Source organism: Falco punctatus (assembly GCF_963210335.1).
Source record: "Falco punctatus genome assembly, chromosome: 7".
In the NCBI taxonomy this organism is placed as follows: Eukaryota; Metazoa; Chordata; class Aves; order Falconiformes; family Falconidae; genus Falco; species Falco punctatus.
This window is the reverse complement of record NC_137587.1, coordinates 66,146,938-66,162,773: the sequence shown is the minus strand read 5'-3', so window position 1 is coordinate 66,162,773 and position 15,836 is coordinate 66,146,938. Positions and strand designations below refer to the sequence as shown.

Sequence of the window (15,836 nt, the reverse complement as noted above, 5' to 3'; positions counted from 1 at the left end):
GAGGTATCACAATTGAACATGACGTTACTCAAGAAAAAAACCGGCCTTTTTTCTTTAAATTGACATTTAAGTAAATATGTATAAAAATGTGACAAAAGTTTGGGCAAAGGAGAGTACACAATATGACTACAGTAACAGAATCAGGGTTTGGATATGTAAATGATTGCACAGGTCAGTGGCAAATCCCCACGAACCTGCTGCGATCCAAGTCAAGGCCAACGCACTGACTCAAGTATGCTGATTTATTATATCAGAAGAGAATAGACTTCAAACATCAAGACATTGATTGTTTTGGAGTGGTATCTGTTTTGGGATTTGCAGCTGCAACGTTTGGGCCAGATCCTCAGCTGCTCTGCACATGGGACTCCCTTGACTGCAGGATTGGTCCCTATATGTCCTGTGATTACAAATTATGTTGTCAAGCCCTGTGTTAACTGAATTAAATCCATGCCAAATCCTTTCTGTTTCTTAGTAACCAATAGTCATTGTAAGAAGGTTTCCACATGTGTGATGGCAAAAGCAAAGGCTGTTCCCAAGTGTTTCTCATGTAAGATACTTGAATGCTGTTTGCAGTGTCAGCGGGTGTTGGTGACATCCTTTGGTGTTGGTTCTTTGTCTTCTTTTGGTTGGATTAGATGGGGAGATTGGTATCAAACGCCATGGATAAACTTCAAGTCCTTTTACTATTTAGCTTGGTTTGTCAAAGATAGCAAGTAGAGATCCTTTCCTTTCAGAAAACCTATCTACATGAAAGAAAGCCAAAATTTCATTAACCAAGTAAAAAGAACCAGGCCTATTTCTTTTTTTTTTTTTTTTCCCCAACCTTAATGTCACAGGTAAGGTTCTGCCACTCTGGAGGGGCATGATGGTGGAACAGTCAAAGTGTGTTATAGAAGGTCCAGCAGTTCAGATCTTGCCACCTGTTATCCAGGGTGATCCAACTGGAAATAGATTCCATTTCTCTTTTGTGGAGGTCGAAAACCTTTATTTGTGATGCTAAACACCACGTACACTTGTGTGCAGCTGGCTGTCTTCAGTAGGCCAACTGAATGCACTTTTTAGACTGAGGTTTACTTTTGATTGGCAGCACGCCCTGTACCTATTTCTACAAAATAATTTTCCATAAACAAACACAGACTTGTTCTGAAGTCCATCTCTGTCTCCCTGCCGCTATACAGGGGTCCTAGAAATAAGGACAGCTCTTTGACTCGTATCTGTTGGGTAGCTGATTTATCACTGACTTCTGCCCAGACTCCAAGGCTGTGCCTGTAATGCTGAAACTTGTGTTGAGAGTGAGACCTGCATCCGTCACTCTTGATTTCTCTCAGCCATATTAAGATTTTTAATGCTGCCCCTTTGCTTGTTATCCTAAAGAAGCACCACAGTTATTTGGATTTTTTTTAATGGCAGAATGTAATAAGGTGAGATATGCCAGCTGTTGTAACTATCATTTTGGGAAATGTAAAGTGTATTTTTGCTAGCAATTTTTCTTTTTAAGACAGTGAAAAAGCAGGCTTTTTATTGTGTACACTACTTGTCCAGCATATATTTAAAAGAAAGAACGGATATTTGAACAGTAGTGCTGTAGTGCTGGCTAGGAGTGTCTTTAGCCAACACTAGAAACTCTTTTTTTTGACAGCAGAGTGTACATCTACATTATGAGAAGACAGAACCCTAGGGCTAACTGGGATCTCTTGTAAGGGTTTAAGAAGAACATGCAAGATAGATATCCCGGCAACCAGCTTCACAGCAATAGTAGGAGGCTATGAAATCTATCCATGGCTCTCCAGTGAAATGATTTTCTTCCAAATGAACTATCCCATGGCTGGAAGTGGACAGGTGCCGATGGAGGAATTACTCTGGAGCTAATAGCACGTGAGAATCATCATAGCTATTTAGAAAATGGACACATAGTTACCACTGACTGGATGTATTTCCACTCGACTGCAGCAACTAGCACTCAGCAAAAGGTGCAAAATGGGGAAGGGTCTTGGAAACTGAGATGTCCAGCTGGTACCCCAAAATGTTACAGAATCTGTGCTGACCATGACCAGCAGGTAGGCAGGGCACTCTGATTTCCTTGGCTTCCACCCTGAGATCTTTGTTCAAAGCACTTTTGGAAAGTTTGGTAACGTGATGAGCACTGTTTACTTTCTCATAGCTAATTTTCATGTGTATACAGGGTTAAGATATGAAGGTACAGTGCCCAGAGATCAGTACTTTCAGCCATGGGATAATTTTTCCTTTACCTCGGAGTCCGTCTTTCATTGCAATGTGAACCAGAAGAATAGCTTTATAGTAGATCAGTGACATTCTGAAGTTCATGCTAAACTTTCTGTTCTTTCTGGTAGTAATAACAATGGCTAACAATGGATTTTCCTGTGTGAGCTGCTTTCCTCTTGCAAATCTCTCCAGCATTTAAATGAAGATACAGTAGCCACTGTTCACATATTAATCTCCTTGATGACAAAGCCACCTCTTTGTTCTGGTGTCTCTCCTAATACGAGTTACACCATATAATTTGTATCTAGGATTTGCTTCAATCACAGTCTTACATTCCTGAGACACTGATGTAATGCAGATTATCCAGAAAGATTGGTGCGTGCCAAAGTAACTGTTCCCAAGGTGGAGTATACTACATCCAGCACTATAAATTATCAAATAATGAAGTTCTCCTGTTTTACTTTCAAAGCTTCATCTTAAAAGGCTGATTTATGGGTGAAATTACTAGAAATACTGCCTGATAGTTGCCAAATCTCATCAGTCTTTAACCAGTTCCTCATTTAAAGCAGAACTTTAAGCCCAACCTTGCAAACCCCTGTGTTGCAGACAATTATCCTAAGACCTAACAGATCTTTGAGAGTCATTGACTCGGGGCCAATTCTGAGACTTTTTTTGATCTTACTAGCTGACACTTGATAATCTTTCTGGCAATCTGCAGTTACAGTTTGCTTAATAAAATGTGCCTGGAAAACAGAGGAGGTGTTTTCTGGTGCACTTATCGCAAAGATCAGGAATAGTCTGTGACCAGAAGCCTCACATTAGCTCTAAGGACTAGACTGGACTGGTGGTAGCAATCTGAGTTTTGTTGTACCTGTGGCAAATTTGCATGGATGATACGTAGTGTGTTTGCAGTAGGATTTGACCACTAACTCACACAATATGGCTGGAAATAATGAATGAGAGTGTCAAGACACTCCCAGTGGGACATGCCCAAGAATTCTGCTTCATCTCTGAGAGGACAGGTCCGATTCATACAACTGCAAAATGATTCGCAGCTCACTAACAGAAAAGTGAAGGTCAGCAGTCAGGTTTGTGCCACATGATCTCAGTGAGTTAGCACAATATGTTTCTTCTTATTCGGGAGCTGTGAATACAACCCCCTAAAGCCATCAATCAGAATTAGAAATTACATGAGGAGAAAAATCTGGTATAAACCCAAACTAAACAGTCTCCAGAACTAATATGCTATTAATAGCTTACACTCCACTATTTACTATTGTAAAAAGTAACATAAAAGTCAATTTTTCCACGTGGTGTTTCTCTCATGGCACAGTGATGAAATGCGAGCGTATTTATGGCACTAGCTGAACCTCAAGCACAGCACCACAGCTCGCTCACCTCTAAAGCAGTGTGACACACTCCTGGCTGCTGCTAGGTCAGGGGATGGATCCAAACTTCACTGAAGTTAGGGACTGGCTTTCCACTAAATTCGGTGTAACTTTGTATCCCACTCCTGCATGATTTAGCTCTGGGCATTTGTATCTGGCATGTGATTTTAAAAATAAATAAGTAAATAATCCCTCAGTAGGTACATTAATTACCTGAAACTTGGGCATGTTCCAAACTGGCTTCCTAACAGGGCTGTTGAGGTGTGTCATAGGGCCTGTTTCCCCATGATGGACTGTCATTAATCACACCTTTGCTGTGTGCTCGTGTTTGGTGGTAATTGTCAATTGGGTTTATATGCAGATGCATGGGGTGCAGTGAGGATGTTTGATTCCTGATACACTCTGGTTTGACTGTAATTTGGTATCTCAGCTGATGAAAAAACAGCTCCTGGTAATGTCTAGAATAAATCCAGCATCTGTTTGCTTTGATTTCATAACGGATTTCAGTATTGCCTTAAAAAAATTGACCCTGGAAGTAATGATTTTTCCCAGTGAAACCCACTCTGTAATAGCAGATGGGAAAGCCACTGCTCTGGCTTCTGTACACAGACATGGTTTGCAGCTTGGCTGTCCCTTTTTCTGTTTTTCCTGCAAGGAATGACTGACTGTTTCTGAGTGTCCTGAGTAAGGGAGAAGTAAGGAGGAAAAAGTACAAAAAGAACTGAGCAGAAGGGTCACAGGGAAAGTGTCTTTCAGATACAGTGATCAGGGAAGAAGGGAGTGTGTCTGGCCTAGATCAGCTACCCATCCAATGCACCTCTCAAAACTCAAGAGCTCAAGCTTTATTCATAGTGCAACAAAGGGACAGGTAGAAATGAATCCACAGTCTGAGACCCAAAATCCCTGTCTGTCTTGCTCTGTGTCATAGTAGTAAGAGAATCACTTAGTCCTCAGATGCATGAGGCTGTCAGCATCCTTTGAGGCCTCCAGTGTCAGCATAGCAGAAGCATGGCCATACAGCTGCACTAGTCCCTAAAATATCTCCCGAACTGAATGCCAGAGGAGTCACTGTTCCCTATGCCAACACTTCTCCAACCTGTTGCTCTAGACGTCCCACAATTTCCATGAAGGCATGGCTGACACAGAACAGTTTCACACAGCCCTTTAAAACAAAAGAGGGGATGAGGGAACAGACAGGATAAGCAGCTTAACATCTGAAAGAAAGGGGAGAGCAATAACCCACAAGAGGTGCCAAGTTATACACTGCAAAGTAAACTAGGTGGCCAATTAGAAGGGATCAAGTCATGGTTGTGATGAGATTAGTGTCATTTACAGGGGCTTGATTCAGAGCCCAACAAAACCAGTGGAAAAACTCTGCCTAGCTCCCAGACCTTTGACATGGGCCCTAACGTTCCTCAGCTTTATAGTTTAAAGGCACCACTTCCACCCCATGGAACAAGTCTGTAGCTCCACATGGCTCCATGGTGGGGGAAAATAGGCTACGTTTCCTTGTAGCTCCTGACTATTCTTACTGTTATTCTGTTAGTCAAAAGTGGTGTAATTGTGTCACATTTCTAGTTGTTGAAGGAAACGTGAAAAGGCCAAGAGAGTTTCAGAAAGATAGAAACCAAGAGAGTTCTATAAAAATATGATGGGCTGCTGTAAAAACTTTCCCACCATGTCAGATGCTCAGATGGTCTAATTTGGCATGTGCGTCTGTTGGCAGTTTTTAGTGGTGACTTTCAGCTCTGTTGTTGCATTAAATCTGAACTGTAGAATTCTGTTCAGCAGCCCAATGCAAGGAGACCATTACAATTATATTCTCCAGGTTTTTTGTATAAAGCTGAAGTTTAAGTGAAAACAATTTCTTTTCCCCCTAGTTGTCCCACTAATTCCTGCTGTTCAGTTTTAACATTGTCAAAATGTTCTGTGGAAGTGAGTCCTTTCTGATACTGATCACAGCCTTAGGCAGGGTTTTTTTTGGAGGGGGAAGCAGGAACATCTATTGGAAACTTCATTTCAAATCACAGATGTCTGTGCTGTTATGTGCAATGTTGCTCCTGACAGTGAGGCTTTGCATCAGCTCAGGAACAGTCTGCATGCATCCCTGTCAGAACCACAGGAGAGCCAGGGTGAGTTCAAGGGAGCAAATCTATTTAGGTCCAAGCATAAGCCTTAAGTCACAATTAAGCAGCGCACGTGGATTTCTCTCCCTCTTCTCAGGCTGAAATAATGTTAGTCATAACCGTGCATGTCACAGCAGCAAAACTTGGCTGCCAGTGCAGGGATCTCATTTGAAGTGTTTCCTATCCATTCCGCAACCTGTGCAGGAGTTGATTTTTTCATAGTGAGATACTGAATGATTGATGCCTCTGGCCGGCTGTGGCATGCTCTCATCCATCTGCTCTTTTGTTGCCATAGGTTACATCGAAGCAGCTGTGATCCCTGCAGGTGCCCGGCGGATCAGGGTGGTTGAGGATAAACCTGCTCACAGTTTTCTGGGTAAAAAGACAAAAGAAAAAAATGTTTTCATTCAAAACTCACCTCTGTTTTCTGTTAAAATGGCCCTCATCTAAATGACCTGTAAGATGATAAGTTTGTTGTTGCCTGGAAGTGGCTGTTGATTTCATTCTTGTTGCCGTCTCTCTCTGCTCTTGTGGCTTGGTTTCATGATGTTTGCTTGATGTGATACTATGGGACATTTACAGGCCCTGTGCAAGCTGACAGAACCAGAGAATACTTTTGTATGGACAGAAGGGTTCCTGAACAGAACTTGGCACTGGGTTGAATATAGCTGCCAGGAGCACACAACACTTTGAGAAGGAGTGGGACAGAGAACAGTGCATTTAGAGAGAGGAATGACAGAGATGCAGATAGGAGGGCACCCAGCTCAGAGTGAAGCAGGGGCAGGACAGGGCGGCTGATATCCCTCAATAAACTGACCGTGAGGTTCCCTGTGCCATTTCCTGCAGTGGCAGGTTTTCACTTGATGCTGTACTCAAGACCTAATCCTGCACTCCAACATGGGCTAGCTGCAGCCTCTAGTCTACTTACCGCTATTTTCTCAGGCCAAACAATTTGTATAATCCTCTTCTTATTTGTACTTCTGCATTCCTTTTGAGGGAAACAGGCTTTGTCTCCTCTTTTTCCTGTTGGAAACAAAGTTTTAGATGCGGATGATGGGTCAAATTTGTATGTGAGGTTGTAGGGCCAAGTCTGTCAACAAATGTGTTGTTCGGTTACTAATCACTTAGATAGAAGTTTGGAAGGACTTTGGCAAAGTGCAACCATATCAGACAGATATACATCTGTCAGTCTGGTCTTCTAGCTCTTCTCTCCAACATTAGGGGTGTTTCTTTTTGTGTCAAGACTGTGCAATAGATGAAGGGCTTTATCTCCCATCTACTCCAAGTCACAGAAATGCTAATGCCTCATTGTCCTGAATTCACACAGGAAGCAGGGAGTTGAAGGAAAATCATCCAAGGCCCAAAAGAACACCTAGCACACTGAAAAATCCTTTGCACGCTCAGAGCTGCATGACCATGCATAAATGGGTGAATTAAATTCTTTATGCTGTGTGGGAAAACAAAAGGATAAGAGAAAATCCCAGACTTCCTCCTTTGTTCAGTGAACTGTTGCAGCTTATAAGTCCCTGCACTGTCAAACCCAAACTCTTCTTGCTGTTGATGAGCTTATTAACACATGATTTCTGTCCTTCCATATCAGTGTTTCAGCCCTTCTCCATGCTGATATTCTCATTGCAGTGGTTGGAACAGATGCATCTTCCTTAGCCTGTCCTTCCCTGTCCTTTAGCCTGGGAAGTATTAGGTACTGTTATCACTTGTGCGTGTTCTGGTTCTCTCAAAGTGACATTCTCAGAGTGGAGACACTGCAAGATTTTAGGATAGAAAAGCACTCTGAAAGATGGAATTGCTTCCAGAAATAGATAAAGCCTGTGGTAGGGACTCTGAGATGATTATGAAGCTTGTTGCTGTCTGTTTGGCAGAAGGGGAAACTGATGTGTTGCACTTTGCTCATGGCTATGCAGGGAGTCAGTAGCAAAGCTCGGACTAGGAGCCTTGGTTTCTGATTTCCGTGTCCTCTGCTTATAATCCTCCATCTCCACAGCCAAAAGGAGACATTAATAGCCAGTACTAAGTTATAGGATGCTGCTGAAAACATTTACATCGTGATTGTGTCTTAGGATTTCAGGTGTAGTGCCATTGGTTTTCTGTCTTGAGGTGCTACCAAAGTTAGCAGTATCACTAGGAAAGACGCTTTTGTTTTCTGACTTTCATTCCAAGTTCAGGGGGAAAAAAGAGGGCAAATCATGTTGTTCAGCTGCCCTTAGGTCAAAAGCATTGGCACTTGTGCCACTTCTTGGTAGGAAGCATGTATCACTACTGCTAGTACTTCCACTAATGCTGCAGCCAACTTGCTGGGAGAGGATTACGCCTACACGTAAGATGTTTGACATAGCAAAGCACTGGTGGAACAATGAAAGCCAGTGTTTCCTTGGGTTTTGCAAATACTCTGCCTTCTGGAAGCCAGCCTTTTTGTTTGTCTTGGTGGGATTTGCACAGGGTATTTGTCCGGGGTTTAGGCTTTGGCAGATAGCTGCAGCACTGCGAGTCTTACATGGAGCTAACAACTGCCCTTCATTATGACTACATAACCTTGACTAAAGCAGATATTTCCCCATTGGGTGGTGAAGATTAGTATTGTGTATATTTGGGAGCAGGACTTGGCCCTGTGTGCATCACATAAAGATAGATAAAAATCTGGCTATTTTAAAGCTTCTAAGTGCTTTTAGCTATTTGGTTCATGGTCAGGAGCCAGGAGAACCTCTCTAAGATTTCCAGAGTTTTCTCTTTCAAGGAACACTGGACACAAAGAAAAAGTACCCAATGTCTTGCTAACCTAAGCTGAAGAATAGCAGCAGGAGTGTTCCAATAGGACAAAAAAGATGACCAAGAAAACAAAATCCAATCACTCTGATAGGCCCCATAATGCATTGTAAAGCCAGGTCTGAGTATGGAAGGATTTTCTATTTCAATTACACTGACAAAGTTGAGTCCAATCAGGTCCTATTTCTACTCAGAACCGGGTACAGCACTTTGGAAATGAGCCCAGCATAATTTGGAATCATTATTCCATGTGCTGGGAGCAGTGCCTGAAGAATTTCCCTCCACCTACAGGCAACCCACGCTGGCTGCCTTGCCTGGCTGTAATGTTTAAAAACCACCTTGAACAGGAAATGCCTCGGCAGTTTGTATCCACAGGCTGGGAAGCAAGCTGGAGGGACCCAAGGTGGAAATAAAGATCTGACTAGATGCCAGGTTTAGAAATAGATTGGTCAGTTCCTGTCTTCCAGCCAACAAGAAAAGAAGTTACGCGTTGTTGCTGGGGTTCCTTTTCCTTTCACTCTTCTACTGTACAACTTTGAGCCAGGAAAAGCTTTGAGATGTAACAGTGGATTCTTGCTACTGCCTGAATGCACCCACAGTGTGGAAAAGAGAAAGAGCGGTGCTTCACTACCCGATTTGAGGCATAGGATCCCAGGAGGGCTGCAGCCAGCTGTCCAAGGCAGAATAAATCCTGTGGGTGCTAGCTTAAATCAGTGAGGACTGCTGGCATTCGGTAAGGGCAAAGGGCCCCGTTCACCCCACTGAATTTAGTACTGTCGTCTCTGGGGCTAGGCAGAGCCAGGCCTGCAATAATTGCGTGTGACAAAAGCCATTGGGGAAAGAGCAGTACTCTGTGTCTAAGAGACATGGAGGTTTTATAGCTGCAGTGTTGATCCCTACTGATAGGGCACTTGCATGCAATGAAGGCAACCAGCGACAAAAATTCTTTGGCCAAAATACTCTGCTGAGTCGCCACTGCAATTCCTGCAATCCTCAAGGAGCATTTTTGGAAACTGGGCTGTTTCCAAACACTGTCTCCTCAGCCACTAAGGGAGCAGTGCCTGAAGCAATCAAAATCAAACCTTAACCAGAAAAGAGGTCCACAAAGATTAAACATTTTGTTTTTCATCAGCAAGCTATCTTTCTTTGATGATGAGCTGGAACCAAAGCCAAGTTACAGTCATTCAAGCTCTTATACACTGTTTTGAGCACATGCCCTGATATCTTTACTAGTCAGCCATACTGCATGGAGATAGTTTTATCTCATCCACAGCTTTGATTATTCATGTTCACATTGAGGCCGGTGTGATGGCTGCTTTGATCTGCCTGGAGGCCACCAGGCTTTGGCAGAGGAAAGCAGTCCTGCTGCAGAATTGTGTCTGAAGTTCGCAGAAGGTACTTTGTAGATTGAGGAACAAAGCAGGAAGAAAAGTAAGCCGCCAACAGAGTTGTATTGCTGTAGAATGCAAATACCAGGACATCATCATGCTTTTAGTCTGTGTGCCAAAAAGGACTTCCCTCAGAAAAAAACATTCCCCCACATACCTCCCACTCCTCCTGGGGAAACCATACTTGGCAGTTTCCCTTCACCCTGATTTTGGAGCCTCTAATGGGACCATGAGAGCTGTCAGAAAGGTTGTGTCCAGGACAGAAAGTTATTTCACCTTTCTCCAGTAACTCCCTGGGATGCAGATCCTCAGAAAGGCACGCACAGCTGCAGAGGACATTGTGACCTTCCCTTGCCTCAGATTTCCCCAGAGGTTAGACGCTGCAAATGATGCTCAGTCAGTAAATTGAATGAAAAATCTTCATATGGGTATCAACACAGACATTTGACTGATATTTTTCTCAAGGAGGGCTTAGGAAAATATGGTTTCTAAAGCTGGTTCTGCTTGGAAACTAAAAAAAGATTATGCAGAGCTGTCTTGCTGCATTTGGCAGGAGAGTTTAGAGATAAATGATCTATAAATTTTATGTTAACGCTAGAAGATTAGAAATGGTTTCCTTATATACTGTCTGAATGAGAATCTCTGAACCCAGCTGCTGCCAAACTTTAAGCTGTCTCAGGCTGGGCAGTCTACATAACAGCACACAGATCTTGCCTTGCAAACCAGGCTTCGGTTTACAGCCACTGGTGCTCTCATAGTTTCACCCCAAGTACCAGTTTTAATAGCTGTAAGAGTATAACACTGCAAGTATGTAAGGGTTTTACCAGAAGTATCTTCAGGTTATACCCAAGCAGCTATTCTGTGGTATTAGATTCTTACATCATGTCTGCCAATTTGGTATATTTGTCCAAATTTATGGTACCATCCATTTTTCTAAGATTAAAATCTAAATAGTTCGATTTGAAAAAAATCTTTAAAGTTATCTACATGTTAATTTTCAATGTACCAGATATTCCGGGCATGTTCATTTTACATGCATGCCTACATGTTTCTCATGTAACCTTTGACAAATAATATTGAGATTATTCCAGGAAGAATTATGGCTCTAACTGGTTGTTCTCTAATTATGCTCTTTGCTTACAGTCTGCACTCTGCCTAGCTTGGTTAAAGAAAATGGGCTAGTAAGTTTTGCACTTTCCTAGTCAGTCACTTCTGCTTTGTGGTTCTTTCTTATTAGTACAATGCTGTAGTATTTTAATATTATTTTCAAATCCAAGTTAAATTTCTTTTTGCTGAAAAACATTTCAGTTGTGCAAGATTTCCTTTGCAAAAGCAGGGCTGTATATGTAACTGAATTCAACAATATGCCATAAGTATGTGTAGGTTTTGGACATGCTCCTGAAACAGGTCAAACTGTGGAAGATTTCTACAATTTAGTCCTAAATTAGTACAATTTTTTCAAGGACAGTGGGTAGTTATATTTCCTTCTTTTTAGTTCCTTTGTAACTCCTTCTGCACACTCTTTTTTTCTTCCCTTTAAATTTTCTGGCAGTGGAATGGCACAGAGGAAGCCTCAGAGTTTTGAAATGGAGAACATTGCTTATTTGGAAAGCATAACGTAACAATTTTAGGTAGTAAAACTTTAGCAAGACCAGTTTATATGACATTACTGTTACTTAATAGCAATTCTAATATAACTAGAAATGCCTTCATCAACTGAAATACAGAATATGTCCAAGTTAGAAGCATTATGACGAGTCAGCTAGAAGTATACTTTTTTTTCTTTTAAACTTATGTCCATTACAAGGCTACTGCATCTTGTACTTCAGGTGGGCTGAGAAAGAAGCTTAATAGTTTATATTGTAATTACAAATTTGCTTACATTTCATTCCATGGTGTTTGATTCATTCCAGCTTTAAAAGATTCCAGTAAGAGATCCATTAACAGCGACTGGAAAATTGAGCTTCCTGGTGAGTTTCAGATCGCAGGCACTACTGTCCGGTACGTGCGAAGGGGTCTGTGGGAGAAAATCTCTGCCAAAGGACCAACTAAAATACCACTGCACTTGATGGTAACTTTATATCCTTTGTTTGTGTTTCTTAAGTGATGCAACATAAAGGGCTTATATCCTAGCTGAAAGTTAAATTTTGATTGTTTGCTTCCTCACCAGAGTTTTTTAAAGGTATGCTGTAGTGCTTCTCTTTACATTCTTTTGCAGCATGGCAAGGGCTGGAAAAACCCAGCTCCCTACTTAAAAATAAATGATGCTCTTATTCTGGGAGAACATGCAGTGTCCCAGTAAGTCAGTCCACTGTAATGTGTCACAGACAATATGATAGGTCTATTCTAGAGGATGTAGGTTTTCAGGCACCTTCTTTATTTCATGGACATACCCACTCACACACATGAAAGGATATCTGCCAAAATATCTTCTCAGTTTATGCCAGAATGTATTCTGTATTTAAATACACCATTTCTCTGACAGAAGAGATGAAGTTTTGGCATGTACAGATGATAGATGTCAATTTTATCCTCTGTAGTGACTTAGTCACACACAGAAATGTACCTTGGTTTCTTTATGTTGTTTTTTCTATTTTATGTATTTTAAAGTGTTCTTGAAAGTTTTCCTAATGTTCAGCATAGTCCTTTTGTTAACCAAGCATGTCATTTTATAAACAGTCGTAGGGCTGCTGTATGAGAACATGAATGAGAAGTCCACAAGGGTGAGAGGAACAGGATTGTAGTCTCAGTCCTGTCACTAGTGGGTGATGGGGTGACTCATGGGCCAGTCCCTTAATGTTGGTGGTAACCTTAAAGTTTCTATCTGTAAGACAGCTGTAATAATGCCTGTCTCATATATGTGTTACTAGTTGAAAGTCTGCAGAAAGCTTTACAGTTTCTATAGCAAGGTTTGCATAGAAACATAGAGTATTTTAATGTATGCATTGTTTCCTGTAACTTTTTTAATCCAGTTATATTTGTGTGATATTTCTTTTCCTTGCGACTTTTTGCCATGTTTGTTCGCTGAAGGCTATCTGCGAGTACTGCTAAAAATCAGAAGTCTTTCCTTTTCATCACCTGAATTTTTGCTCATTGTGCAACATTTCATGGCCCAGTTTGAAAAGCTCAAAAGTTGCTTCAACTTTTCACACAGACACAAAAATTTGTAATACTACTCCACTTTGTCAGTACTTTCTCTGTGTCAAAATATGCTGCATAGGAACATGTGGTGTTTTGTCTTTGCTTTCTCAGGCAGATGAGTGAGTTTACCAGGTTCACGTACTGACTGGTGTAAAGCTGAATTCAAAGAGGTTATTATTGGAATTGTAGTGCAGGTTTGGGCACACTAGCACCTTCCTGACTCAGCCACGTAATTCAAGGTCTGGCCACACAAAACAGGTGTATACGGGAGCCTTCATCATCAGAAAAATCAGCTTCTGCTTGACTTTGGCCTTAACACAAGTCTTCCTCCTGAAACCAGGACTCTGACAGTGTCTTGTACTGCCAAGGTCTTCCTAACCTCATGTAAGAAAAAGGAGTTGCACAGGTACCGTTTGTGAAGATGCTGCGCAGGGTTCCTTTGCCAGCTCTTGGAAACTTCCAGAGGACTATTTGGTTGAGATGCACTGCAGTAAAAACTAGTAGAAGGATTTTGTGAACTTCAGCATCAGCAGAGCTTTGTTTTTAAAGAAATTGTCATTTCCCTCTCAATAAGCAGTAGGTAACTAATGTAAAAAACTAGTGATTGTGAAGGTCTCTGTGAGTATCCTCTCCAGCTACAGACTGGCATTTTCAGCAGATACAAGAGGAGGAAATTTCCTCCTCTCAATGAAAAGCAACGAAAGCAATGAAGAGGAGGTTTCCTTCTTCACCTTCCCTCCCAGAAATAATTAAAAAGGAGGAAACTAAAAGTTACCAGACCATTAAAAAAATATGTGGCTTAAAATCACTGCCAGTCGTAAACAAAGCAGACATGAAGTCTTTTCTTCAAATCAGATATTAATCTTTTCCTTCATACAGGGTAGTGGGTTTCATTCTTTCAACGCAAGAAACGCAGGATGGTTACCAGTAACCTCTAAATAGAAAACTGTTGTTCAAACAGTGGTGGAATACACTGGACTGACAAAGAGCCAGAAGCTTCAGTCAATCCATTGTGACCTGCATTTGAAACCAATTATACACACATATACACACACAACCCAATTATATATGGCTACGAAATTGCATGAAATTGGTTTCATATGGGCCTTTAGATTCACTAGTCTTGCACCCATATTGAGATAATAAGAATTTCTTTTTAGAAGCTGGTTTTTAATACTTGAGGCATTTCTTCAAGTGAATTGCTGTAAGTATATTTCTTGGAGAAATTAATGTTTGTGTAACTAGGCCTGTGCTAGACCTCCTCTCGGCAGCGGAGGACAACCAAACACTCCCAGAGTGTAAAGATCCTTTAGACAAGACTGATTGATCAATTTTGTAGAACATGCTGTTCATATCTTGTGCACTTAAAAGAAAGCCAGAGCAGAACTTGAGTTCTCTGCCCCTGACTGCCTGGTATTTTGACTTGTGTTTAGAAAAGGATAATCATCTTTGAAACTGCAATGATGGCTGGCTAGTTTCAAGCTTGGTATTCAGTTCCAGTAGTAAGGCTCCCTCTGTAGCTGAAGCAAAATCATATCTTTGTTCCCCACATCTTCTGGAAGACACTTTTCTGCCCAGGATTATGCCCTGTGCAGAGCAACTCATAGGTGCTGAGTTTGTGTAGCCCTACGGTGTTCATTGCACAGACCTCCAGGATGTCAGTGGCTACAAGCTGACCTTTTCTTTCAGCACATGTTATTTTTTTGGTTAAATGAGCTTGTGACAGCTTTAGTGAGATTACTGGTTAAGTACGAGTGATTTCTGCAAATTTGAATGGGAAAATTATTTTTTTGTGAAAATAGCATTTGCAAATTTGCTTTTTTTAATTGGGCAGCTGCTTGCTTCACTTATGATAGCCCTGCTTAAAATATCTCATTTGATAAGGTGCTGCTCCTATTTCAGTAGGTGACAAGAGCCAGCAGAGTTCTCCTAACGCCGCTGAGATTATGGGTTAATAAGTATAAGTCTAAAGCCATACTATCAGCATTACGGTAGTACTTCTATGATATTTGTTAATAGTGTGGTAACTCAGATTCCATGGACCTCATACTTCATGGGGTATCTTCTACTCACTTCTGACCAAGCCAGTGGAAGTGAGAGCTAAATGAAACCCAACACGTAAATCAAAACAGTACCAGAACTGTCGTCTGCCTGTGGTGAAAAAATAAGCAGTTTTCCCTATTCCTCTTTCTGTAAATTCTGCAGCTTACAGAATCACAGAATGGTTGAAGTTGAAAGGGACCTCTGGAGGTTGTCTCATCCAACTGCCCTGCTCAGTAGAGCAGGCTGTCCAGGACCGTGATCCATAAATAGCACAGCGTTAACCCAGAGCTCCCCATTCTCTACAGTGGTCCCCAGCCATAAGCCTGAGTCTCTGCATAAGGCTTGCCGACAACTTGCTTTCTAGAAAAGAAGGGTAGAACAGACACGATGAGTGACTTTTTGACTCTAGATGCTCATTAAAATAGTTGTTACATGAAAACTGCTGGTGTAATGCTTCCTGTTGTCTTATATTTCTCTTTAGATAGCTAGTGGCCTGCTGATCACATTTAAGGTTTAAACAAAGTTATGAACCATATTTCAGGTTTAAACATCTCCATGACTGTTTTGAATAGTCACAAATCATAAGCAGTTGTTGCTCCCGCAGATGCCTTGTTTTACCACTACCACTGTAATTTCAGGTTTCTAGATAAGCCTTTCACGAGGTGCTTATATTTCAGAAATTTTGGCCAGAGACAGAATTTCCAGCATTACTGTCTCTGCAGTCTGTGGCTTTCCCAGTACACAGT

At 41.5% G+C, this 15,836-nt stretch overlaps 1 protein-coding gene across 4 annotated transcripts in view; it reads left to right on the top strand.

Moving 5' to 3' along the window:
• ADAMTS17 (ADAM metallopeptidase with thrombospondin type 1 motif 17) overlaps positions 1-15,836 on the top strand; it is a 207,042-nt gene that overhangs the window by 148,209 nt on the left and 42,997 nt on the right. For 3 of the 4 annotated variants that reach the window (XM_080397204.1, XM_080397203.1, XM_080397202.1), the window contains 2 exons: positions 6,033-6,113; positions 11,820-11,977. In XM_080397204.1, coding sequence (XP_080253330.1) covers positions 6,033-6,113; positions 11,820-11,977 — 239 coding nt within the window. Of the gene's footprint in view, positions 1-472; positions 548-6,032; positions 6,114-11,819; positions 11,978-15,836 lie in introns of all 4 variants that reach the window. The other variant, XM_080397205.1, reaches the window with a different exon arrangement.